The 27,222-nt window shown below is 45.2% G+C and overlaps 1 protein-coding gene across 7 annotated transcripts in view; it reads left to right on the top strand.

The window, feature by feature from the left end:
- Nucleotides 1-27,222, top strand: part of LOC119965968 (F-actin-uncapping protein LRRC16A-like) — a 458,632-nt gene that overhangs the window by 243,145 nt on the left and 188,265 nt on the right. For 4 of the 7 annotated variants that reach the window (XM_038797016.1, XM_038797018.1, XM_038797021.1 and 1 more), the window contains exons 16-20: nt 10,200-10,304; nt 11,412-11,481; nt 14,176-14,187; nt 15,816-15,897; nt 25,153-25,252. In XM_038797016.1, coding sequence (XP_038652944.1) covers nt 10,200-10,304; nt 11,412-11,481; nt 14,176-14,187; nt 15,816-15,897; nt 25,153-25,252 — 369 coding nt within the window. The remainder of the gene's footprint in view (nt 1-10,199; nt 10,305-11,411; nt 11,482-14,175; nt 14,188-15,815; nt 15,898-25,152; nt 25,253-27,222) is intronic. The other 3 variants (XM_038797019.1, XM_038797017.1, XM_038797022.1) reach the window with 1 other exon arrangement.

The following is a 27,222-nucleotide window of genomic DNA, read 5'->3' as shown; positions in this document are numbered from 1 at the left end:
GAAATAGATCACCTTTGAATTTGGTTCCATTGATTCATTGTATGATGCAGTGCAGAAGGAGGCAGTTCATCCAATCCTGCCTGTACTAGCCCTATGAAAGAGCTTTCCAATTTAGTCTCACTCCAAAGCCCTGTAGGTGTGCTTCCTTCAATAATTTATCCAATTCCCTTTGAAAGTTGCTGATGAATCTGCTACCACTTACAGGCAGGGCATTCTAGATCACAATTCACGGCAATTAATGCCACCATTGCTTATAAGTTGATAAGCTCATAAGAAATAGGAGTAGACCATTCAGCCCATTGAACCCGCTCTGCTATTCAGCAAGATCATGGTTAATGCATTTGTGGCAGAAACTCCCCTTTCTTCCGTGTCCTGTACCTCTTGGCTCTCTTGTGGATCAAAAATCTGTATACATTTAATGACCCAGCGTTCACTGCTCTGTGGGGAAGGGAATTCCAACGACTGACCACCCTCGGAGAAGAAATTCTTCCTCATCTTAGCCTTAAATCAGGGTAGGACAGTGGTGCACTAGTTAGCGAGGTCCCAGGTTTGATCCCAGGCTCTGGGTCACTGTCTGTTTGGAGTTTGCACATTCTCCCCGTGTTTGCGTGGGTTTCGCCCCCACAACCCAAAGATGTGCAGGATAGGTGGATTGGCCAGGCTAAATTGCCCCTTAATTGGAAAAAAGGAATTGGTACTCTAAATTTATATTAAAAAAATAATCTTAGCCTTAACCTTTTATAGGGGCTGGTTTAGCTCACAAGGCTAAATCGCTGGCTTTTAAAGCAGACCAAGGCAGGCCAGCAGCACGGTTCGATTCCCGTACCAGCCTCCCCGGACAGGCGCCGTAATGTGGCGACTAGGGGCTTTTCACAGTAACTTCATTGAAGCCTACTCATGACAATAAGCGATTTTCATTTCATTATTGTTCCACTGTGTCCCCTCGTTCTCAATTCCTCAAGAGAGAAAATATCATCTCAGTATCCGCCCAGCCTCTTCAGAATCTTATGTTTCAATAAGACCCCTCGTTCTTCTAAACTCCGATGAGTAAAGGCCTAATCTGTTGAGCCTTTTCTCATAAGACAACCCCTCCCACAGCCTTGGAATCGGCCTAATGAATGTTCCCTAAACTGCATCCAATGCAAGCATTTCCGTTCCTAAATAAGGAGACCAAAAATGCTTACAGTGCTTGGTCTTACTAATACTCTGTACAAGTTGAAGCAAGACTTCCCTATTTTCATGTAATGTCCACTTGCAATAATGTTGGCCGTCTTAATTACTTGCTTGCTAACTTTTGTACTCGTGTACAAGAGTGCCCAGATCTCTCTCTCCTGCTGGGCTCTACAGTTGCCTTTTCAATAATATTCTGAAGTAATAGTCTGCGTTTCTATTCTTCCCATCAAAGTGGACAACCTTGCATTTTCCGGCATTATACTGTACGTGCCAATAGCTTTACCCACTCATTATCTATATTGCTCTGCATACTTTGGGCAGAAATGTATGGTCCTTTGCCAGCAGGAACCCATCAAATATCCTGGATGGCCTTTCTGCTGACCTATCTCTAGTTTATATGGGAAGGACAAGGGCTGGGGTGGACCTCCCACTCAGGTCCCAGTTGAGCCCCTATGTTGCTGACCTTTGGCCATTTAAGGGCTGCTTTCTGTTATCATATATCTTTAAGGGTTAGCAGCCTGACATCACCAGAAGGGAAGCGTGCCCTGTGCTCCAGCCTCAGGTTCACTTTGGCCTATGAGCAGAACACAGCGCTGACAGCACAGCTCTGTTGTCCTCAAGCTTTCTACCCATGTAAGATTAGTAAAATTGCCATAGTCCTAAATGACCATAGGCTGCTTTCCTCTTTGAGAGGGAGGGCTGACTGGTGGTGATTTAACTTGAGGAACACCACATCTCAGCCGAGGGGCACGGTTGAAAAGGAAGGGCCTTCATGGATAACCTCAGCCAGTATAGGAATTGAACCCACGCTGCTGGCCTCGCTCTGCATCACAAATTGGCTGTCCAGCCAACTGAGTTAAACCAGCCCCATATCCATGTATATGTTCTTAAGTGCAGAGAGATCTTGGTGTCTATGTTCATAGATCTTTAAAAGTTGCCACTCAAGTGGATAGAGCTATGAAGAAGGCCTATGGTGTGCTAGTGTTCATTAGCAGAGGGATTGAATTGAAGAGCTGTGAGGTGATGATGCAGCTGTACAAAACCTTGGTACGGCCACATTTTGGTGTACTGTGTGCAGTTCTGGTCGCCTCATTTTAGGAAGGATGTGGAAGCTTTGGAAAAGGTGCAAAGGAGATTTACTAGGCTGTTGCCTGGAATGGAGAGTAGGTCTTACGAGGAAAGGTTGAGGGTGCTCGGCAGTTTCTCATTAGAACGCAGAAGGATGAGGGGTGACTTGATAGAGGTTTATAAGATGATCAGGGGAATAGATAGAATAGACAGTCAGAGACTTTTTCCCCGGGTGGAACAAACTATTACAAGGGGACATCAATGTAAGGTGAATGGTGGAAGATATAGGGGGGGATGTCAGAGGTAGGTTCTTTACCCAGAGAGTAGTGGGGGCATGGAATGCACTGCCTGTGGAAGTAGTAGAGTCGGAAACATTAGCGGTGGAATTCTCCCATCGGGAGACAAACAGCCGATGCTGGAGTGAAACCCAGAGTGTTTCACACCTCGCCCCCTATTCTCTCCCCTGGGGGACTAGGAGCGGCGGTGCGTGAATCTCAGGCGCCGGGCCTTGACGCTTGCGTCAAAGCAGCGCGTCGGGAATTATGTTGCCGGCAGCGCCTAAGTGACATCAGCCGCGCATGCGCAGTTTGGCCGGCGCCAACCCACGCATGCGTGGTTGCCGTCTTCCCCTCCACTGCCCCGCAAGGCATGGCGGCTTGATCTTGTGGGGCGGCGGAGGGAAAAGAGTGCGTCTTTTAGAGACACCGGCCTGACGATCGGTGGGCACCGATCGCGGACCAGACATCTCCTGAGCACGCCCATGGTGCTCAATCCTCCCTCCGCCCCCCACAGGCCCCACACGCAGCGACCAGGTGTGGTTGGCGCCGGCGTGAACCGGTCGGGTTCGGCAGGCCGCTCAGCCCATCCCGGCCGGAGAATCGGCGATTCTCCAAGCGGCCTGTCGAAAAACACGGCATGCCATTTTGGGGGGGTGGGAGAATCGCGGGGGGTGCCAGGACGGCGTGTCGTCATTCGCCTGGCCATCCCGCGATTCTCCCACCCGGCGTGGGGTGCGGAGAATCGCGCCCACAGGATCTTCAAGCGGCTATTGGATAGGTACATGGATTACGGTAGAATGATGGGATGTAGATTAGTTTGTTCTTAATCTAGGACAAAGGTTTGGCACAACATCGTGGGCCGAAGGGCCTGTTCTGTGCTGTATTTTTCTATGTTCTATGTTTAAATAAATTAACCCACAACATGCTTACACAATCCCTTCGGAGTGATTGGTGTCTTATTTCAGGATAAAAATATGACACTTTCTGTCCAGCCTCAATTTTGAAGCTGGTTGGTGTTGCTCAGGGTCAAGAAGGAGGCCCAGCAGCTCACCCAGCTCAGAACATAGGCACAAAGTTGGGGGAACCTCTTTCAAGGACTCCCCTCCCACATCGAACACCTCCCAGCCTCCCCCTGACCCTCATCTACCCTCCCCAGGGGTAATGTCTCTGCACTTACTTGGTCCTGGACTCTAGAACTTAGGAATTTGAAATTGCTTCTTGTCCCAGTGCGTGCGCTGCTGGGACTACAGACTTGCTGGCTAATCAGATTCGCTAGTAGCTCTCTTGAGCCGGCATTTCCATCTGAGTGATGTAAATGGTTGTTAGCTGCTGTGATCGGCAAGGATGTGTTTCCTGCCAACTCTTCATTTCACAGAGCAGGAACCCCGTTCCGTCACGGGGGGCATGGTAGCACAGTTGGTTAGCACAGTTGCTTCACAGCACCAGGGTCCCAGGTTCAAATTCATGTTTGGGTCACTGTCTGTGCGGGGTTTGCACTTTCTTCCCGTGTCTGCGTGGGTTTCCTCCGGGTGCTCCGGTTTCCTCCCACAGTCCAAAGACGTGCAGGTCAGGTGGATATGCCATGCTACATTGCCCTTAGTGTCAGAAAAGGTTGGTTGGGGTTGCTGGGTTATGGGGATAGGGTGGTGGTGTGGGCTTGGGTAGGGTGCTCTTTCCAAGGGCCGGTGCAGACTCGATGGGCCGAATGGCCTCCTTCTGCACTGTAAATTCTGTGATTCACTATTTCTGCAATCACTTCTTTTATAGACCCCAGGGAGCAGGTCATCATGTTCAGTGGGCTTGTCAGCCTTTAGTCTCATTATGTTTCTGATGTATTTTTCTCTAGTGATCATGGTATAAATAAGTTCCTGCCTGTCTTCCGATGCATTTTGTCTTCTATTATGATGACAGATATAAAGTGCTTGTTCAAAGTCTCTGCCATTTCTTTGTTTCCTATTATTAATTCCCCAGTCTCTCTCTCTGTGGACCAATGCTCACTTTAGCTACTCTTTTCCTTTTCATATACTTTTATGGTCTGTTTTTATGTTTCCTGCTAGATTTCCCTCAGATCCTAATTTCTTCCTCTTAATTTTTTCAGTCATTCTTTGCCGGTTTCCAAAACTTTCCCAATCTGCTAGTCTTACCACTCAACCGTTTTTTCTTTACTTTGATATTATCCTTAGCTCCCTTAATTAGCCACTGATGGTGCTTCCTTCTCATAAAGTCTTTCCCAATGGAGTATGTTATGTTGGAGTTAGGAAATATCTTTTCAAATGTCGGCCATTGCTTTTCTGCCATCTTACCTTTTACCCTATTTTTCATGTCCACATTAGCCTCCCTGAACTCATACCCTCATAATTTCCTTTATTTAAGTTTAAGATGGAGGCGGCATGGTGGAGCTGTGGTTAGCACTGCTGCTTCACGGCGCCAAGGCCCGGGTTCGATCCCGGTCCCGGGTCATTGTCCTTGTGGAGTTTGCATGGGTCTCATACCCACAACCCAAAGATGTGCTGGGTAGATGGATTGGCTATGCTAAATTGCCCCCTAACTGGAAAAGAAAGATCAGGGTAAATTTAGCAAAAAAAAGTTTAAGACACTGGGGCGAAATTCTCCCCTACCCAGCGGGGCGGGGTGCCCCGGCGTAGCGGAGTGGGGCCAACCGCTCCGGCATCGGGCCTCCCCTAAAGGTGCGGAATTCTCCGCACCTTTAGGGGCTAGCCCACGCCGGAGTGGCTCACGCTACGCCGACTGACGCCAAAACCGGTGGCAACAGCCGTTGGCGCCCACCGGCCGGCGTCGTGGCTGGCCGAAAGGCCTTTGCCGGCCGGTGTGAGTCCGCGCATGCGCCAAGGCATCAGCGGCCCCTGACGTCACCACCGGCGCATGCGCGGTGGGGGGGGTCTCTTCCGCCTCCGCCATGGTGGAGGCCGTGGCGGCAGCGGAAGAAAAAGAGTGCCCCCACGGCACAGGCCCGCCCGCTGATTGGTGGGTCCCAATTGCGGGCCAGGCCACCGTGGGAGCACCCCCGGGGCCCGTTCGCGCCGCCAATCCCGCCGGCACAGAGGTGGTTTAAACCACGTTGGCGGGATTGGCCTGTCAGCCTGTCAGCGGCGGGACTTTGGCCCATCGCGGGCCGGAGAATTGCCACGGGGGGCCCGCCAATCGGCGGGGCGTGATTCCCGCTCCCGCCGATTCCCGTGTGGCAGAGAATTCTGGCCACGGTGGGGGCGGGATTTACGCCGGACCCGGGCGATTCCCTGACCCTGCGGGGGTCGGAGAATTCCGCCCCTGATTTTAGATTGTCGATTCGGTGTGTTTCTGGGTGGGGAATTGAGCAAAAGATTATTACATCCTGCCATTAAATTTGAAGGTCCTCTAGGTCCTCAGCATGGTTCCCTGTACCCTGCCCACCTCTTCTATAAATATTGGGGCTGATGAGTTTTCCTTCTTTGTTGCCATGAGAGTGCGAGGTGCCTGCCATCAATGATTCAGGGCAGATATGCCAAAAGGACAATTGCATCTGCAAGAATTATTTGAAAATGTGAATCGGAAAAAAAAAATTGTCTGAGCCACATCATTTCAGAAGATTATAAAAAGACATTGAGGCCTCTTGTGTCCTTTTGCACCTTTGCAAAACGTGATCACTGCTGTCAATCATCAGTGTTTGAATGTTGTACAGTGATAAAGACATACGCCTTTTTCATATGTCAGCCCCTCTCCCTGAGCTTCAGTGGTCAGCCAGATTCCAATCAGTCTAGATATTATAGTGGCATTTCTTCAAAATCACAATTTCCCCTACTAATATAGTTCTCGTTAGTCCAGGCCAAAGTTAACTGATGGAGGAGATTTCTTTGAATTAAAGGATGGCTGGAAATTCATGCTCTGTGTTGTTGCTCTGAGAAAATTACAACATTTGCATGGATTTCTAAGGAAGTAGCTTCACATAGCATCACCAATTCTAACCAGTGTGCACGGAATTTGTTTTCCATTAGCAGAAACAAAAGTTCACATTTGAGTTGTGGTGCAGCACTGGTTCAAGATTACGATTTTTAAGTGTAAAATCTTTAATATTACAGTCAGGGAGGTGAAATATAAATGTTCTGCCATCAAATCTACTGAACAAATATAAAAAAAAACCTGAAAATGCCAGCAGTACACAACAGGTCAATTGTTGAGAAAAGAACTATTCGTGTTTATTTTTCTGCTGTCTGAGAGGACACTGGCTCTGCTTTCTGTATGATTTCTGGTGTGAATCCCACGCCAAGCGTTCTTGTGTATTTTAGGTGCTACTTTGGTTCGAAGGGGGCACAAAAAGTACAGCCGGTGAAGTCTAAAAATACAACGGGTGGATGCATGGTTAAGAAAGCTGCAATTATAAGATGTCTTTCACATGCAAAGACCTCTTACCGGCTCTTTCAGAGTAAAAACGTGTATCTGGATTGAATATCCAGATGGATTTCATTCCATACAACCTTCTCCTCTCGTAGATCATATTATTCTTGTTGGTCGTTCTGGGTGAGTGTGCTTAACACTCACTTTGGCTCTGTTTCTCGTTCTAAGCTCTGGAGTCACCAGGTGCCGTTAAGACACCGCCACAAGCTTCAAGGTGAAGTTCAAAGCAATAAAACCGTACACCAATTAGTAAGTCCAAACAACTAGAGTTTATTATAATACAATTATAATAACTACCCAAGCACACACTAAAGGATTAAACTTACTCCTACCGCTAAACAACTAATACTTATCTCGAAGGAACTGCGAGATCAGGGAACAAGGCCTCTTGCTCTGCTCTGGTCTGCAGACTTTGGATTGCTATCAATTGCCAAGGGTGTCAGGAGTGCCTATGTCTGGTAGCGGTCGTCATCGTTAGGCACTTACTTGTTGGTGGCTGCTGTTCGAAGGCTGTAGTAGAAGACAGGAGCCCGGAGACAGGAGACTGAACCATGTGTGGGACCTTTCTTTTATAGGTCCCAGGGGGTCCGCGCCCCTTTGGGCGGACTCCCTTACCTGCTTGGAATCGATTGGGTCTCTTCCCAATCGATATGTTTGAACCCCCCCAATCCTAGGGCAGTTCCTTGGTTGCTGGGGCGGTTCTTGGGACCTTTTGTTTTGGGCTTCTCTGGCACCACTGGGTCTGGCCTTCCATAGAATGTATCAGTTTGTGCTTAACTTGTGTCCATTGTATCTGGGACTCGCCCGGTATTGCCTCATTAGTATGTTAACGTGTTTTCTTTCACAGTGCTGTCTGGTCTCTGCAGCAGTCAAAACCGGTTTCTGCAGTCGTCCCAATACACAATCGCCTTGCAAGCTGCTTGCTTTCCAACATGTCCGTTTTCCCTGCATTCTTTGCAATCTTCCATTTTGTGTTGGGCAGTGGCCACCCCAGGTGGCTACACTCTAAAGGCTGACTATAGTGTTGGGTAAACTATCAAACCTGGGAAGACCATTATCCTTCACAATTCATAAAGATTTGAGGGCTTCCAAAAGAAGAGTGATTGCATGGCCATTGACTGGAAAAGATTTTGTTTGCAAAGTCATAAAATGTCAATATGGTCCAACAGTAAAACATTAGTATAAGAATATGAGCAACAGGAGCAGGACTAAACCATTCAGCCCTTTGAGCGTGCTCCACCAATCAGATTATAGTTGATCTTCTACCTCCAGGTACATCTTCCCACACCAGCCCAAATCCTTTAAAAACAGATGCAAATTATTAATATCTTTGCCATTACGGGCTGGTTTAGCTCACTGGGCTAAATCGCTGGCTTTTAAAGCAGACCAAGCAGGCCAGCAGCATGGTTCGGTTCCCGTACCAGCCTCCCCGGACAGGCGCCGGATTGTGGTGACTAGGGCTTTTCACAGTAACTTCATTGAAGCCTACATGTGACAATAAGCAATTTTCATTTTTCATTTCATTTCATTTTTCATTTCCTTATCTCCTATTAATACTTCTTCGGCCTCTCAGGGACCCATGCGTACTTTTGCTTTTCTTCTCTTCCATTTTGCACATGCACAGAAGCTTCTATAACCTTGCTTTGTCTCTTGCTAGTTTACTATCTTATTTTCACATAACCATTTCCTGGAATTATCAATTCTTTAAATGTTTGCTAATGTTTATTTACCGTCATAGTTTTAAATTTGGTTTCCTTCAGCCAATTCACTCTTCATAACTTTGTAGTTTGCTTTGTTCAGTTTGAAGGCCCTAATTTTGGACTAAACTAAATCACTGTCAAACTCAGTATAAAGTTCAATCATACTATGATCACTCTTTATTTGCTACAAAGTTATTGATTAGCTCTGTCTCTTGCACCATTAATAGAACTAAAAGATCCTGTTGGCCTAGTTGCTTCATTGGCGTACTGATTAATAGAACTATCTTAAACGTATTAATGAACTCACTTACTGCACTATTACTGAAAATTGACTTTCCACAGTCAGTCTGAAGATTAAAGCCACCTTTGATTGCTATATTACCCTAGTTTCCTGATCCCTAATTTCATGATTTATGCTCTACCTGATGCAACACTAACTGATAAGGGTGCATAAACTATTCCCATCAATGTTTGTGCCCTTGTTGTTTCTTAGCTTCACTCAAACGATGCTGTATCTAATGTGAAAGTAGTTCTTTTCTATGCTCTCTTTTTCCTATCCTGCATTATCAGGTCTACATCCTTTGTTTCTATTTTGCCTATCCCCTCCTGAAAAAGCTTTGAACACTCTGCAGCCACATCTCTAATGGCTATTCGAAAAAATCTTTTGGTTTCTAATAAGTCATTTTTTTTTTTAAATGCTTCACCCAGATAAATTGTCTTTGCCTTTCACTTTTAAGTTATACTTTATTCCTGCTGCCACTTTAGTTACTACTGCCCATTTTCCTTTTTTGAGCTGTCTGTCCCTTCCAGATCCATTGGGTTTAATTTTATCCAGATTGTTACTCTGTCCTGCAGGCTTACCATTGGTCTTATTATTTTTGAATTGATTTTTCAGTAATCCCCCAGGAACCAGGGTATTCAGCACTAGCAGGCGCTGCACATTTTTTATTATGGACGGGATTCTCCGCCCGCGTTTCCCCGGCGACTGGAGAATCCCGCCAGAGGTCAACGGATTTTTTCATTGCCGACATCTCGCCCGTGGTGTTCTTCCAGCAGGCGGGGCAGGAGAATCCAGCCCTATGTCTTTGGTACACATGTATCACGGACGGCACGGTGGCACAGTGGTTAGCACTGCTGCCTCACAGTGGCAGGGACCCAGGTTCAATTCCAGTCTTGGGTCACTGTCTGAACGGAGTTTGTACGTTCTCCTTGTATCTGCGTGGGTTTCCACTGGGTGCTCCGGTTCCCTTCTACAGTCCAAAGGTGAGCAGGTTAGGTGGATTGGCCATGCTAAGTTGCCCCTTAGTGTCCAGGTAAGTGTAGGTTAGGTTATCGGGTTGCTGGGATAGGATGGGGGCGGACAAGGGAGGAGACAGGGGTAGAATGCTCATTTGAAGGGCTGGTGTTGACTCGATGGGCTGAATGGCCTCCTTCTGCACTGCAGGGATTCTATGATCTATAACGTTTCATTTTAGTGTATTCAAATGAACGAAGCATCGCATATGGCTTTCACTCAATTGTGTGTTGCTGAGTCTATGACACTGCTGTATGACTGATCTCTTGCAATCTTCATCTTTCAATGCCACAGGAAAGGAAAGGAAGTCCCTCCATCCTTCAAACTGTTTTTTAGCAGTTCACTGGCTTTGAGACACATCAACCTGTCAGGCACGAAACTCCCTCCGGATGCAGTCAAGTCAGTATTTGTTTCTTCTCTTTGGTGCACAATACCTTTAACAATGCTGTCTCTTTGGCTTCTATGTATTAACAGGTTAGTTTTACCAAGAATAATTCTCCTTCTTGTCCTCCTATCACCTCATTAAGCCAGTTAACATCCTCCGGTCAAGAGTCCAGGCAGTTGATTTGCTCCGGAGTTCCCCTGCTGGTTACATGTCAGCTTCTCAAAGATGTGTCCCGTTTAGTGCCGCAGAACTAGTAATTTGTCGCTGTTTTGTTTTCTCACAGCGCAAGGAAATATCTGATTGATGCTTTGTTTCTCCTTTTTCCCAGCAATATGCTGTGTTATCAATAGAACTTGCCTCACATATCTTGAGTTTGAATTCCTATCTTGCTATTGCTGAGTGCAACCCATTGGTGGGCAAACTCATGGTGCTGCCAATTGACTGGAATTTTGTTTTATATTTTTTATATTAGCTCTATATTTATTTATTTATTTATGCTTCACAAATTAACTGAGGTTTGTGGTGGGGAATTCAAGTCTTATTTTTGTAAAGCACCCAGTATCAGCGTCAAGCTTCACCAAGTCAGATATTGAACGGCTAGATGCAGTGTGAAGCTCTCTTTACTCTGCCCTAATGATCTCCCAACGTCAAAAATGCAGACTGTACGCATCAGTGTGACAGTTTTTTTCAACTCTGACACAATCGATCTTAATTGCTAATTAATGCTGAATTAGTCCAGCTGTATGTTGGAGGCCGACTACCACGAGGATCTTGTTTGAGGATGTCCATCCTCATTTCACCTCGAACCATTAACAGCCAGCAGAGAGAGAGAGACTTTCCTCACACTGGGCTAAGCTGCTTTGAATCCGAACCTTTTCTCTGATCCACTGCAGTACACAAATGTACCTGAAGCTTTATTTTCTGCATTATGTGAAGAACCTTCTTTTAACTTTGAGCCATTAAATGCCATGCTGTGAAGTGGGTAATTTATAATTGCTACTTAAGTTTCAGCAAGAAGCAAAAACAAATAGTGAAAATTTTTAGTAGACTTGGTGTTTTCTTTTAAATACTGCCAAGGTTGGCAATGCAATGTTTATTTTAAGGCAATTCTTTCTTTACAGAGCACTTTTACTTGGCCTTTCTTGCAATCCTCAACTAAAAGATGTTTCTCTTGATCTTAGCAATTGTGAGGTAAGAAGGAATAGTTTATTCATTGAATTAATTTACTTAAAACTCACTTAATATTTCAGGTTTGAAGGATACATTAGAGGTGTCTTATTAATCTTTAGGGTGTTTATTTTTCTTGACAATGACCCATGGCGGGAATCGAACCTGGGACCCTGGAGCTGTGAAGCAACAGTGCTATCCACTGTGCTGCCCCTAAATCCCTCAGTACTGCAGCAAGTGACTAGTTCTCATAAAAGAGTCTTGCCAGTGGTTGCCATTTGGCTGCGGTGAACATCACATCCAAGCCTGAACCTCGCGCATGATTTAAAAAAATATAGCGGCTGTTGTGTAACAATCAAAATTTGAAACAGTGGCTGATTCTCCCATCTCTTTTTTTAAAAATAAATTTACTGTACCCAATTCATTTTTTCCAATTAAGGGGCAATTTAGTGTGACCAATCCACCTAACCTGCACATTTTTGGCTTGTGGGGGCGAAGCCCACACAAACATGGGAGAATGTGCAAACTCCACACGGACAGTGACCCAGAGCCGGGATCGAACCTGGGACCTCAGCGCCGTGAGACAGCAGTGCTAACCATTGCGGCACCATGCTGCCCTGGATTCTCCCATCTCTGACTCTCTGAGGCATATTTCACTTCTCTGCAACCATCTCAGATGAGATCATTTAATTCCACAAATTTGGTCTGCATGGCCCAACCCCGTGTTGTTGTAAAGCACCATGCCTTGGGAAATGCACCATGTTTTTAATATGTTAAAATGTATCCCTGTCCAGTAATTCCAGGTAAAGGAAGTCGATTAATATTACTTGATAACCTTGCACTAGTTTAGATAAATTCTGTAATTGTGGCTAAGTGGAATATGACAATAAACCTTAGTTCCTGAATTGGATGTTGATCGGTTAGCATTGTTCCAAACAATCGGGCAGTAACCATTTCTAAAGCTGTTAATCAACAACGTATCTTCAGAATGGAGGAGAGTTTGTGCAGGGGGTCGGGATTGAAGGCACTAGCAACAGTTCCGCTCCCGATGATCCCGGTGAAATACTCAGGGAGTCCGGTAATAATAGCTTCTTTGAGAATTTGGAGGCAGTTTCGCCAACACTTCAGGTTGGGGGCAGGGTCCAAAGGGAACCACAGATTTGAGCCAGGGAAGTGGGATGGAAAATTTTGGAAATGGGAGGAGAAGGGGATTAAGACAATAAAAGATTTGTTTCTTGGGGGTCGGTTTGCAGGATTGAAGGAGCTGGAAGCGAAGTATGGGCTGGAGCAGGGGGAAATGTTTAGATATATGCAGGTTCGAGATTTTGTCAGAAAGGAGATACAGAGCTTCCTGGAGAAGCCGGCCTCCACATTGCTGGAGGAGGTGCTGACGACAAGGGGACTGGAGAAGGGGGTAGTGTCAGCGGTTTACGGAGCTATTTTAGAAGAGGATAAGACACCACTGGAAGGGATCAAAGCAAAGTGGGAGGAAGAGTTGGGAGAGGATATAGAGAAGGGGTTCTGGTGTAAGGTGCTCCGGAGACTGAACGCCTACACCTCGTGCGCGAGGTTGGAGCTGAGACAGTTGAAGGCGGTATGCAGAGCACACCTCACAAGGGCGAGGATGAACCGATTCTTTGAAGGGGTAGAAGATGTGTGTGAACATTGTGGGGGTGGCCCCGCAAATCACGTTCATATGTTTTGGTCCTGTCCAAACCTAGAGGATTACTGGAAGGAGGTTTTTTTAGGATAATCTCTAAAGTGGTGCACGTGAAATTGGACCCAGGCCCTCGGGAGGCTATATTTAGGGTGTTGGACCAGCCGGGGTTGGAAACAGTTGTGGAGGCAGATGTTGTAGTCTTCGCCTCGTTGATCGCCCGAAGGCGGATCCTGATGGGATGGAGAGCAACCTCTCCACCCTGTGCCCTGTCGTGGCGAGGGGACCTATTGGAATTCTTGACTCTTCAGAAGGTTAAATTTGAACTGAGGGGAAGGATGGAAGGGTTCTACGATTCATGGGCATTATTCACTATGCACTTTCAAGAACTGGAAAACATCGAACATTAGTTGTGTGGGGGGGGGGGGGGAGAGAGAGAGTGGATGGGAGGGTTGAGGGGAGGGGGTCTCTATGTGTTAATGGTGACTATAGCCAATTCCTGATTCCTTTTTGTCATTTGTTTATGTGAACATGCGGGCTAATGTTTGGGGTTTGGTGGGAGGATGGGATCGTTGTTATTGATATGGGGATTGACATTACATTCGTTACTGATTATTGTTTACTGTTGGTGGGTGTAAATTTGGGAGAAAATGTGAAAAAGGAGAATTAAAATATTTTTTTTTAAATCAACAATGTATCAATACTAATTTAATAGATTAAATTAATTCAACAGGCATGGGTAAGTGAATCAATTTTTCCCTTCAATGCACATGTCTCACAAGAGGTTCTGTGTAGAAATATTAATCAGCTAATTGAATAATGATGGTGCTTCTATGTATATTGGTGAATCTCCACTTGATGATCATGTAGTTCTATATTTCAAAACCAGCTATCTGATCAGATCTGTTTCAGGGCTTGTTTAGCCAATTATTTTAACAATTTTCAAGGGCTAGTGTGATGCAGAAGACAGGGTTGCTGAACTGCTGCGCTGTGATGCTATTGCCTACTCCAGCTCCGCACTGATGTATGCTGTTCTTTCCCCCCTCTGCTGCTTTCATTAGCTTGGTCACTGTGTAAGTACCCTCCCTGCCTCTTAACCATTGTTGATCCAATAAATGGCGTCCTTATCTGTCTGTTAGGATTATCATTAGAACTGTTTGGCAGAGATATTTATGCAGTAACGTTTTGGCTCAAGTGTAGTGTTTTGTTTAATGTGCTGGGCGAGTTCCATTTGATCGTTTAAGGCCTTTAGGTGTGTCTTGATGTACGGCATGCCGTGTTTTAAACTACTTGTTTACAATGTAGTGGTCTGCCTTTTCAGGTATAAAATCTGCAAATTAAAATGATGGCCTTCATTAGAAATTTCTAGGCTGTTGTCATTGTCAAGTCAATTAATGTTACTTAATTTTTTGAGTGTCAGTTGCAATTTTCAAAATATCCATTTTCGTAGCAGCTGCATATTATAAAATGGAGTTAAGGAAATGTAAGATGCCATGAATATTAATTGGGACAAATGAAGCTTATAAATTTTGTGTCATTTTTAACATGTTTTTTTAAGCTACAATTGGAATTGAACATCTGGTAGAAACTTAATAGGAAGCCTATATCAGGATCGAGGATTTTGAAGCCCACAGCCTCTAATGATGCAGAGCGCAATCTCTATAGAATGCATATTTTGTTTTAAACTAAGATATGAAAAAAGTGTTTTAAAAAATAAAGCACCTGTGCTAATCATGAAACAATTTTTGCCAAGGAGATTAAAATGATGAAGTTTGCTGATTGCTTCGAGCTGGAATTTCTCACATGCTAGATGGCGGGAGGGAGGAAGAATTTAGCATAACCATGTTGAGAGCCTTTGTGAACAAAATATCATTGTGTAAGGAAGTAATCACTAAGCTTTTCTTTAATCTAGATTAATCATTAGAACATTATTCAGGTATCACAGTAACCACCTTTATTTAGTTCCATGTGCTGATTGCTGCTTCCTGCTGCTTTTGCATTGATTTTCGGTTTGCAGTCCACCCAATTCAAAGGCGCCAAATTCAAATTATCAGATAATTCAAATTTTTTAGCACCAAATTCCCCCTTTTTTCTATTATCGTTGCTTAATTTGAATTATTGGATAATGTTTTAGCACAACAAGATGACCAGTCGGAGTATGCTTTTTATTGGATAGCGAGAATGTGCTGCACCTCTTTTCAAATCTAATGGTTGATAATGCACATGCTTTGATTTTAAAAATAAACTTTATAGAGTTTGCTCCTAGTTTACACATCTCTCATTTCACCAGATCGTTGTGTAGCATTTAAACACTTTTGGGCTTTTATAGGTAGCAGGGGACAAGAGGTCACCATACTTAACTGCTCTTGTCGAATCGCAGTAGCCTTGAATATCGTTAAGTGCGGCAGAAGTGACCAGTGCATTTACAAACATTAGGCTGCTTGTCATAAAATCTAAAGGGCATCTTTAGGAATTGTAAAGTTTTCTTAAAATTGTCTCCACATTGTAGCCTTCCTCCTTAAAAAAAAAAGGATGCTATCTATACGTTTGCAAAGTGAATGAAGAGATATGGTGATATTTTCTATTTTCCAGTAGATGATTAGCTAAACATTTCTGTAGTGCTCATTTGTAATTGTGATAATTAAATCTCATGGTATTTTAGTTACTCAATAAAACTAATTTCAAGCTTCTTTGTCCACAGCTAAGGTCAGGTGGGGCTCAGATTTTAGAAGGCTGCATTGCAGAAATCCATAACATTTCAAAACTGGATATTTCAGACAATGGTGAGAGGAATTAATTGATTTTTTACAATGAATCTCATCTTCAAAAGACCGATAGAGCTGTTGAGCTTAACGTACCGTGTGAAGAGTAAACCTGCCCATGGTTCCAGAAAGCTATGTGAAATCTCAGCAGAACCTGCAATATGCATCACTCACATCCTTTGTAAGCTAGTTACTCTGGATACAACACTTGCTGTTTGTTTGTGTTAAACTAGCTTTTTATTTGTGTGCATACATCAACTTTTGATGAACTCCGGTAACCCCTTTATTGCTAAAATATTTTTTTTCAACCTATTATGGAGTAGACCATTTAACCGCTGTTCCGCTATTCATTGAGATCATGGCTGATTTGCATCATGCTCCATGCCTTTGCCCCATGTCCCACAATACCTTTGGTTATCAATCTGAGATTTAAAATTGCCAATTTAGTGTACCCAATTCAGTTTTTTTCAATTAAGGGGCAATTTAGCGTGGCCAATCCACCTACCCTGCACATCTTTGGGTTGTGGGAGCAAACTCCACATGGACAGTGACCCAGAGCCGGGATCAAACTTGGGTCATCGGCGCCTTGAGGCAGCAGTGCTAACCACTGCGCCACCGTGCTGCCAACAATTCCTCTAGCATCAAGTGCTGTTTTTGGAAGAGGGTTTCAAACTTCCACCACCTCTTCTGCTCAGAAGTGTTTCCTAATGTCAGTCCCGAAAGATCTGGCTCTCGGTTTTAGACTATGCCCCCTCAGCTCAGACTCCCCAAGCATTGGAAGTAGTTTCTTTCTATCAATGTATCTCTTCCCTTTGCTGCTTTGTCTTGAAACCTATGATCAAATCAGTCTGTCCAGCCAAGTTTGTGTAATCACAGTTCATAATTCAACCCTTGGAGTCTTAAGTATGATTCTGGCAGATCTGTGCTGCACTCCCTCCAAGGTCAGTGCTTCCTTCCTAAAGGTTGATGCTCAGAACTGCTTGCAGTACTTCAGCCGTGGTCTAACCAAGGTTTTGTATAGCTAAAGAACAACTTCTACCCCCTTCTATTCTAATTCTCCAGATACTAAAGTCATTGTTCCATTAATGTTTTGGATTATTTCTGCATCCCTCTGTGACATTTTAGTAATCTCTGTACCTGGGTCTTCAAGTCTCTTCTGGACCTCTACTTTTTCTCGATTTTGACCATTTAGAAAATACACTATTCTACCTTTTTAGGTCTAAAGTGATGATCTCAGATTTGCCTGCATTGAAATGGGCGGCACGGTGGCACAGTGGTTAGCCCTGCCACCTCACAGCTCAAGGGACCCAGGTTCAATTCCGACCTCGGGTGACTATGTGGAGTTTGCACTTTCTCTCCGTGTCTGTGTGGGTTTCCTCCGGCTGTTCCGGTTTCCTCCCACAGTCCGTAGATGTGCAGGTTAGGTGGATTGGCCATGCTAAATTGCCCCTTGGTGGCCAAACGGTTAGGAAGGGGTACGGAGATAGGTTGGAGGTGCGGGCTTAAGTAGGGCGCTCTTTCCAAGGGCTGGTGCAGACTTGATGGGCTGAATGGCCTCCTTCAGCACTGTAGGAATTCTATGACCTCTTCTATGATCTCACTGCTTAGAATGTTCCCCACCTTTGTGTCATTAGCAAATTGGATACATTACTTTACCCCATCATCTAAGCTGTTAAATCTGGTGCTTGGTTGAAGCCCCATCTCTGATCATTGCAGTACACCACTAATCACACCCGACAATTTTGAGTACCTGCACATTACCCCTACTCTCTGTCTCCTGCTGTGCAGCCAATTTCCTAACCAATTCAATAATTTGTCTTAACTTCATGATTTTGAGCATAAGCCAACTGTCTCATATAAGAGTGTTGGTCAAATACCTACTGGAAGCCCTTAGTCCAAAAAATAATATCCATTGAAATTCCCCCTGTCCACTACTTTAGTGACACTTCAAAAAGTAAATACACTCCGGTTCATCAGGCATGACCCGCCATTTACACATCCATGCTGGATCCCTCTGAGCAACTGAAACATTTCAAAGTGTCCAGTCCCTCTAACTTTAAATATAAACTCGACTAACAACCTGACAGTAGATATTAGCATAACTTTTTACCCCATCTCACCTTTCTGAGATAGCAGAGTGATGTGTGTGATTTCTCAAACAAAGGAATGGTTTTCGAACAGGAGAACACTGGAAGATTATAGTTCATCTGCAATGTTTGTACCTAGTTCCATAAATAGATGGATAAGCCATCTGGTCCTCGGTGTTTGTCACTTTAGTGCCTTTGTTTTCTTCATTACTGTTGTTTTGCCCAGGCTAATTGTGATGAGTCCCTGATTTAATATTACTTTATTTGCAATATCCAGCATGCTAAAGCTCTTCCGCTACTGTAATTATAATACAATTCAACATGTCTCTCGCTTCCTTATATTCATTGACAATATTGCCGTTGTTAGTTTTCAAAGGGGGCACATTACTCTTACTGTTGATTTGGCAACATTTTGCAATTTTGCACCAGTGCTGCAGTGTAACTCGGTTATGAGCTTCTAAATTAAGTCTCTCTCTCTTCTGTTCGAGAGTTTTAGTTGGATGATAAAAGATTCCATTTCACTTTATGAAGCAGAGTCCCAGTGTCCCAGTGTCCTGGCCAAGGTCACCGCTCACAGGTCATTCATCCCTATTGCGTTTTGCAGGCCTGGCCAAGGCGGCCATTAACGGATCATTTGGCTTGATTGGCTACCTCTCTTCCACAGCGATGTTTGCATCCAGGTGTCCCGGAGTTAAGAACATGGTACCCAGCAGTAGGCTTGAGCTTTCCATGACCAGTGCGCACCAGGTTTGGGTGGGGTGGGGGTGGTGGTGGAGTTGTCGCGGGACTGGCATTGGCATACATTAGTACCCCTGAAATGCCATTTTAATAACATAGAATTATGAAATCCCTACTGTGCAGAAGGAGGCCATCCAGCCTGCACTATGCCCAGGTGCACTCCCCCACCCTATCCCCGTACCCTATCCTGTACACCCCTGGACACTAAGAGGCAACTTAGCATTGCCAATTCACCTAACCTGCACGTCTTTGGACTAAATTTCCTTTTAAAGTTTTTAGTTTTGTTAAAGTGTAATTATTGGTACCCCTTAAGGATCACTGTATTCTTCTTTTTGACAATCTTTTGTTGGACCAAAAGAGAAGCACTGTAATTGAATGCTTCAGTGAGTTGCCACCGATGAACCTGCGGCGGAATTCTCCGACCCCCCGCAGGGTCGGGGAATCGCCCGGGGCCGGCGTAAATCTCGCCCCGCCGTGGGAGCGGGAATCACGCCGAAGTCCCACCCCTGTTAGGCCGCTCCCGCCGATGTGGTTTAAACCACCTCTGTGCCGGTGGGATTGGCGGCGTGAGTGGGCCCCCAGGGTCCTGGGGGGGGGCGCGGGGCGATCGGACCCTGGGGGGTGCCCCCACAGTGACCTGACCCGCGATCGGGACCCACCGATCGACGGGCAGGCTAGTGCCGTGGGGGCACTCTTTTTCTTCCGCCGCCGCCACGGCCACCACCATGGTGGAGGCGGAAGAGACCCCCTCCACCGGGCATGCGCCGGTGGTGACGTCAGCGGCCGCTGACGCTCTGGCGCATGCGCGGACTCACGCCTACCGGCAAAGGCCTTTCGGCCAGCCCCGATGCCGGCTGGCGTAGCGCCAAAGGCCGTTGTCGGCAGAGCGGGAGCCACTCCAGCGCGGGAGAATTCTGCACCTTTCGGGAGGCCCGCGCCGGAGTGGTTGGCGCCACTCCGCTACGCCGGGACACCCCCCCCCCCCCCCCCCCCCCCCCCCCCGCCAGGTAGGGGAGAATTTCGTCCCTGATTTTGAAAGTGCAGCAAAGTAACAAATATGTACGGAGCATATCGATATTGAGACACACGGCCTTACTGTCACAGACATGCCCTGTGGATCCCAGCAGACTGATTGAGTCAACTCTTCCCATTCATAAATCCGTTTAGTGCACTTCTTCCGCAGACATTGGGCAGAGTGATGGAGCAAAATCATATCTTCCCACATGACAGCTTTAAAAAGACTCAATTTGTAAAATGTTTTTATGTTGCTGTGCAAACTTGTTCAACTCATTGAACCCAAGTTGATTTCACGGCAAAAATTAACAACAAATGATTTGTTAAGGAGAGAGCTTGGTAGCTCCATTGTGTTGTTTTGGAGCTTGTATATTGAATGTATTTGCTCGTATTAGGATTTCTAAGGATTATGAGCACATTAACAAGTTGCACATAAGGAAAGTAACTGAGGAAGGTTAGTGATGGAAAAGCAGAGGGTTTTGTCACTTTTAAAAAATTTTGTTACACCAATTGTGCCAATTGTCTACTGGTGGGTCATGAATATTACATTGGTGTTTGAAAAATGGACCGGTAAGCCAGGCAAATGTGAAGCGTTTGGCCTGATTGTGTTGGGTGAAAGGTGAGAGGCCGGCCTGGAAAGCATTGGAATAGTCTAGTCTGGAGGTTACTAAAGGTTGCCTAGAGTTTCAAACAGCAGAAGGGCTGTAGCTTGGATGGAAGCTGGCAATACTATGTGAGTAGGTGTAATTCTTGGTGATGGTGAGAGCGTGGAATAAGAAGTTCAGTTCATTATCATAAAAGATTGAAATCAGTCTGGTTTTGCGAGATAGTCAAGCATTTGTGTTGAGATCTATGTCTGTTCTCTCTATATGTAAATACATTATTGACAGCATCAAAGCAGGGGACATGCAAACCCTGAAAAATAATGAAAGAAAATGTAGCCAAGACTGCGTAATGGGCAGGCATATGGCAGTTAAACAAGGATAAATGCAAGAAATACATTATTTTGGGGGGGGGGGGGGGTAAAAACGGAATATAAATTTGATTAAAATGTTAGAATTGTAAGTTGACTGCCCTGGGTCACTGTCCATGTGGAGTCTGCATATTCTCCCCGTGTCTGGGTGGGTTTCACCCCCACAACTCAAAGATATGCAGGGTAGGTAGATTGGCCACGCTAATTGGAAAAAAACAAAATAATTGGCTACTCTAAATTTATGAAAAAATATATTTTTTTTTAAATTTTAAATTGACGAACACTCTAGGTATGGATAAACCGATCTTTAAAAGCAGTTTTTCAAGAGAGTTGAGTTCTGAGCATGAGAGAAAGGGACAGTGGGTACAAGGGCAAGGAAGTAGTCATGATGAATATGTACAAGACAATGGGTAGATTAAAGTGATTGCAATGCAATTTTGAACATGCAATGAATAGTCAGAGGAAAGACGAAATGTAAGTTTCGATGAATTATATCAGGGATGAGAAGGTGAGAAATTCGAATTGTATTTATTGGAGCAGAATATCGAGGATTTCCTGATATTGTTCAAACGTTTGAATGGATATGAGGAGCTAAGTAGCAAAAGCTTAGCGGTGAGTTGTGATTTTGTGATGAGAGATATAATACTGAAACCTATTTTTGGCTGGGGAGATGCCTTATGCTGTGGTAGCATCCACAACTCTGGGCCAGAAGTTTAAGTCCAGCTCAAGATGTTGATGGCCACAGAAGGTACGTGGCCAAACTGGTTCATTGTCAGCCTGAAAACCCTTCCAATATAACTGATGGTAGCTGGTAAGAGTGGGAGAGTTTCCTGGTCAGCCATATTGGAGAAGGCAACGGTCAACCACTGCAATACTTAGCCAAACCTAACCATGGACCAAGTCCATGGTTTCCAGCAACCTCTTAGTACCTCAAGGAGGAGGAATTTTGTCAGTTTTTCACAGTAATTGAAAATGTAATGCATTACCCTTTTTGGTTGTTGAAGCTGAGTCAGTTGTGGCATTTAATGGGAAATTAGGAAATATATTAAATGGAAGATGATTATTGGGAAAAGGGAAAAATTGGATGGCCATAAGCAGGGTCAATAGAACATCGTAGCTACAGCAGGCTGCCTGCTATCCAGGGTGGGATTTATTGACCACCCCGCTGCGTGTTTTTCAGTGGCGGAGACTACCAGCCAGCGGGATCTACTGGCCCCCTCCGTTGACTGCACCCCTTGCCGCTGGGAAACTCTTGCGCCAGCGAGGAAGCGGAATTTCCCGCTGGCGTGAACAGCCGGCAAATCCCATCCCCCTGTATTGAAACTCCTTTAATTCTGGAAAAAAAAAACAAAGTGCTGGAGCTACTCAGCAGGTCAGGCAGCATCTATGGAGAGGAACCCGAGTTAGCATTTCAGGTGGATGACCTTTCATCAGACCTTAAAGAGGCTAGGAATGTAAGAATATTTAAGCCAGTGGAGAGGGGGAGGGGCATGAAGTTCAAAAGGGAAAGTCTATGATAGGGAGGACGTCTAGAGAAATTATCTAACAAAAGATTTCATGATACAATAGCTAAAGAAGATGGTACTGGGTCTAGTAAAGATGACGTGTAAATGGCTGCAATGCAGCCACTTGAATGCAACAGGAAGGATTAAAGAACAAAACGAGCAAGCAAAGAAAAAACACAGAACAAGGTGGAGGTTGAGGTTAGTTGCTGAATAGTGAGTCCAGAAGGCTGTGAAGTGTCAAGATGAAAGATGAGTTGCTGTTCCTCTAAGTTGCGTCGATGGAACTGGTGAAAATGGTCGAGGGTAATCCATTAAATATGGAGGCTGGTGGGGTCGAAGTTGAGGACGAGGAGAACCATTCTACAAGGGAAGGGGGAGAGCAGATGTGTGTAAAATAGATCTGCCAAAGTGGAGAGCAATGTCAGCGATGCTGGGTGGGAATCCTTGGTTGAGGAACACGGTAGACATAACAGAACTGCTCATTTAGAAGGATGCATCATCAGAACAGATACAGCGGGATTGAGAAACTGGAAGAATGGAATGGAATCTTTACAGAAGCAGGGTGGGAGGAGGAGTAGTCAAGGTAGCTGTGGGAGGCTGTGCATTTGTAGTGAATATTTGTTGACAGTCTGGGCGGGATTCTCCCAGCCCCGCGCCGGGCCGGAGAATCCCCGCAAACCGTGCCACACCGGCACGTGATTCTCCACGGAACGGAGAATCGGTGCCATTGGCGCCGGCACGTTTGGCGCAGCATCAGTCGCAGGCCGCTCTTCACGGCCAGGCCACCGATTCTCTGGCCCAGAGTCGGCCGCACGCAGCCGGCGGGAACTCTGCGCGCAGGGTCGCGGAGCGTCCTGTGGGGTGTGGGGGAGGAGGGGCTCCGACCCCGGGAGTGCCTCTGATGGGGCCTGGCCCACCTCTCGCTCCCCAGGCCTATTTTCATATGCTCCGGCCCCTGAACTACTGTACCATGGTGCGTCAGGGCCGGCGCGTTGAGGAAGGCCACCGCGCATGCGCGGGTTGGTGCCGGCGCCACTGCGCATGTCCTCGTTGACGCCGGCGCCACTGCGCATGTGCGGATCCCGCAGCGCACAGTTCACGCCGGGATGGGAGGCTGGAGCGGTGTGAACTGCTCCAGCGCCGTGCGGGGGGCCAGATTCGGTACTCCCAGCGGCCCATTTACGCCGTTGTGAAAGAAGGTGCGAAATTCGAATTGTATTGATTGGAGCAGAATATCGAGGATTTCTTGATATTGTTCAAACATTTGAAAGGATTTGAGGAGCATGGACACTCTGCTGCCGAATAGGAGAATCCCGCCCCCTATCTCTGAAAGGGAAACAGGAGTTGAGGAAAGGAAGAGTCAGAGGTAGACCAGATGAAAGTGAGCGAAGGGTGGATATTGGTAACAAATTCAATGTAATTTTCCAGTTCATGGCTAACGCAACTTGTGACATGATAGTATTAGAAATGTACTGGAAAGAGAGATGCGGAGAGACTGGAATAATGAATGTTCCACATATCCCACAAAAAGGCAGACATAGCTCGGGCCCATGAGTATACCCAAAATCTTTACCTGGAGGAAGCGAGTAGAGATGAAGAAGTTGTTCAGAGTGAGAAGAAACTCAGTCGGGCAGAGGGGGAAGGTGGTGGATGGGGACCATTGAGGTTTAAGTCCTTTAATTCTGTATGTTTTAAGGAAGTCTAGGTTAGCAATAACAGATTATTTAAAAGTTTACTTTACAATGGGCTACGTTAAAAATTGTTACTTTTTGTTGCAAGTCCTTTGCCATATGCTCAATAACGAGGTTAAATGACAATAGTCATAGAACCATCAAATTGGCTTACATACATGTTTGCGGTTTGTGATGTCATTTATGTTATACTTACGGGGGTTACGGGGTTATGGGATTGAACGAGAGAGTGGGCCTAGGTACGGTACTCTTTCAGAGGGTGGGTGCAGATTCCATAGGCCGAATCGCCTCCTTCAGCACTAAGGATTCTATGGATAAACAATACTAAATGTTTAAGATTAAGTGCTCCATCTTTTGGGCATTGCAGTTTGCAACTTAGTCCTCTGACCATTGGGTCTGATGATTGTTGGGCATGGCCCAGTGACTGCATTCTCACCTCTGAGTCAGGAGATTGTGGGTTCAAGCCCCACTCTAGAGACTTGACAAATAAGACAGTTCAAAAATACTGCATTGTCTGAGGTGCCCTCTTTCACATGAGATTAAAAACTGAGGACCCACCTGTCCCTTCAGGTGGACAGAAAGGATCCTGTAGTACTTCTCAAAGATCAGGAGCATTCTTCCACGTCCGAGCCAACATTTGCCACTCAACCAACACCTGAAAAGCAGATGTTCAAATTATTTATGTCTGTTGTCTATGAGAGTTTGCCATCTGAATATTGGCAACTGTGTTTCTTACATTGATTGCACTTCACAAAAGTACTTCTTGGCTCTGAAATGCTTTGGGTCTTCCTGATTTCTGTGATGAGCACTATGTAAATGCACGCTTTTACTTCATTTTCCTTATGGTTGAGGACAGTTGGCCTGTGTCACCGGGCTGTACAGGTAAGCTCACCACCACCCAGAAAAAAACAGTGGCTAACAACCCTAGCAACAGCATTCACACTCTGTAGCTCCAGCAGCACTAACATAAAACACCCTTTCAGGCGGATTGCAGCATTTCTGGAGGCAGTACTATCCTGTTTATCTTGCAGAGTAACAGTGTAAAAGACACAGCTGCTACACAAGGTCATGCTGTAAAGAAAATTGCACTCTTATAATTTAGCTCGTATCCCATCCATATACAGCTGGCATGCTGTTCTGTGCATACATGTTTTCTCTTTCACATACCTGAAACAGTTGATAAGACAGCGACTGACTACACTATGACTTTCATTTTGGAAATTGTGCAGTCTTTTCATGCTTATAACATGCAACCTTGTTTTGTACAGGTTTAGATTCCGATCTTGCTACTCTTGTAATATGGATGAGCAAGAACAGGTCGATTCGCCATCTTGCCTTGGGCAAAAACTTCAACAACATAAAGTCCAAGTAAGTACATTTTGTGGATAAGTAACTACAAAGCAAGATAATAAACATCAGTTTTATTGCCTTCAATTTATTTAGTTTCCTGCAGTAACTTGACGCATAAATATGATTTTTCTTAATGAAAATTGACAAAACCTAACCTTGATTGCACTTATCCTTATTTCCATGGTTTTGTTCCATCCATTCAACTGCAATATTATGATGGGAGCTACTTTACGTTTATCAGAGATGTCATTTCACATATGGCTAAATGGTGGTGAGCTCTTACGGCTGAGCTCTGGCATTTTTGACGGCAAGGAGTTGCTTTTCCCTTGACAGCTGTTGTAACAAGACAATAACCTGACCAGGTTTATCCAATTGCTAGAACTGAGTTCCTGGTTGAGAATTGAACTATTTTTACTGTCTAGATCACACTGGATTTCCCACTAACTTCTATTTGTTAATCGCATGCATCATTAAATATTTTTGGCAAGTTGATTTAGACCAGGGAAAAAAATGAATGACAATTAAGAATATTTTATAGATGGGCTCGTGAATTTTGGCACTTTTTAATGTCCAAATCATCTGCCTTTTAATGCTCCTTCAGCTCATCTCTGGTTTCATTGTTGTGGGAAGAGACATTGAATCAGCCCTTTGAAATGACCGACTAAGCCATTCAGTTGTTAAGGTGGCTCACCATCACATTCATAGGGGCAGTTAGGAACTACCATCCTTTATAGACTTGTTCGCACAATAAAATAGTGCAAGGCTTTTATTTATTTAAAAACATTTTTAATTAAGGGGCAGTTTAGCGTGGCCAATCCACCTGTCCTGCACATCTTTGGGTTGTGGGGGTGAGACCCTCTCAGACACGGGGAGGGAATGTGCAAACTCCACACGGACAGTGACCCGAGGTCGGGATCAAACCTGTGTCCATGCCGCCCCGTGCAAGCCTTCTATGAATAGCCATTCTTTCTCTTAATAATTTTGTACACCCATTACGTGGGTAGCATGGTGGTTAGCATAAATGCTTCACAGCTCCAGGGTCCCAGGTTCGATTCCCGGCTGGGTCACTGTCTGTGCGGAGTCTGCACGTCCTCCCCGTGTGTGTGTGGGTTTCTTCCGGGTGCTCCAGTTTCCTCCCACAGTCCAAAGATGTGCGGGTTAGGTGGATTGGCCATGCTAAATTGCCCGTAGTGTCCTAAAAAAAAGTAAGGTTAACGGGGGGTTGTTGGGTTACGGGTATAGGGTGGATACGTGGGTTTGAGTAGGGTGATCATTGCTCGGCACAACATCGAGGGCCGAAGGGCGTGTTCTGTGCTGTACTGTTCTATGTTCTATGTTCTATTAGACTAGTCTCATGTATTGTTGGTTAGGCACAGGTAAAATACCAGATCCAGTTTTTCAATCCTGTTCCTGAAAGTTTCAATAGCTGTACATTATTGGAAAACCACAAAAGTTTGCAACTGATCTTTAAGGGAGGCACCTAACCCCTTCTAATGTTTCTCCCATTCAGAAAGGGGACATGACCAAAATTTATTCTGAACATGGCAACCTCAATTATATTGTTTCACTGATGCTTGGTTTAAAGCAGACCAAGCAGGCCAGCAGCACGGTGCGATTCCCGTACCAGCCTCCCCGGACAGGCGCCGGAATGTGGCGACTAGGGGGCTTTTCACAGTAACTTAATTGAAGCCTACTCGTGACAATAAGCGATTTTCATTTTTTCATTTCATTTTCATTATGCTGGACATATTCCGCAGAAACCTGTGCTTACTAGTTTAAAAGCAAACTGATCTACAAAGTGTGAGAAAAGCTATTTTTAAGAATAGAAATAGGTATGTGATGCATCTTTTGTCCCTTGTGAGTCCATGTGTGAATAAGACCAACCACGAAGGTAGTTCAGTTTGGGGATCAGAGAGAAAACAGCTGGAGCTTTCTTGTAGTTTCTGCCCATGTGTGTACTGTATGATTAGTCTGCCTTTCTGTGCTTT

The sequence above is a fragment of the Scyliorhinus canicula genome, chromosome 5 (genome assembly GCF_902713615.1).
Source record: "Scyliorhinus canicula chromosome 5, sScyCan1.1, whole genome shotgun sequence".
Taxonomy (NCBI): domain Eukaryota; kingdom Metazoa; phylum Chordata; class Chondrichthyes; order Carcharhiniformes; family Scyliorhinidae; genus Scyliorhinus; species Scyliorhinus canicula.
Note: the sequence above shows the minus strand (reverse complement) of the source record. Positions and strands in the feature narration are given on the sequence as shown.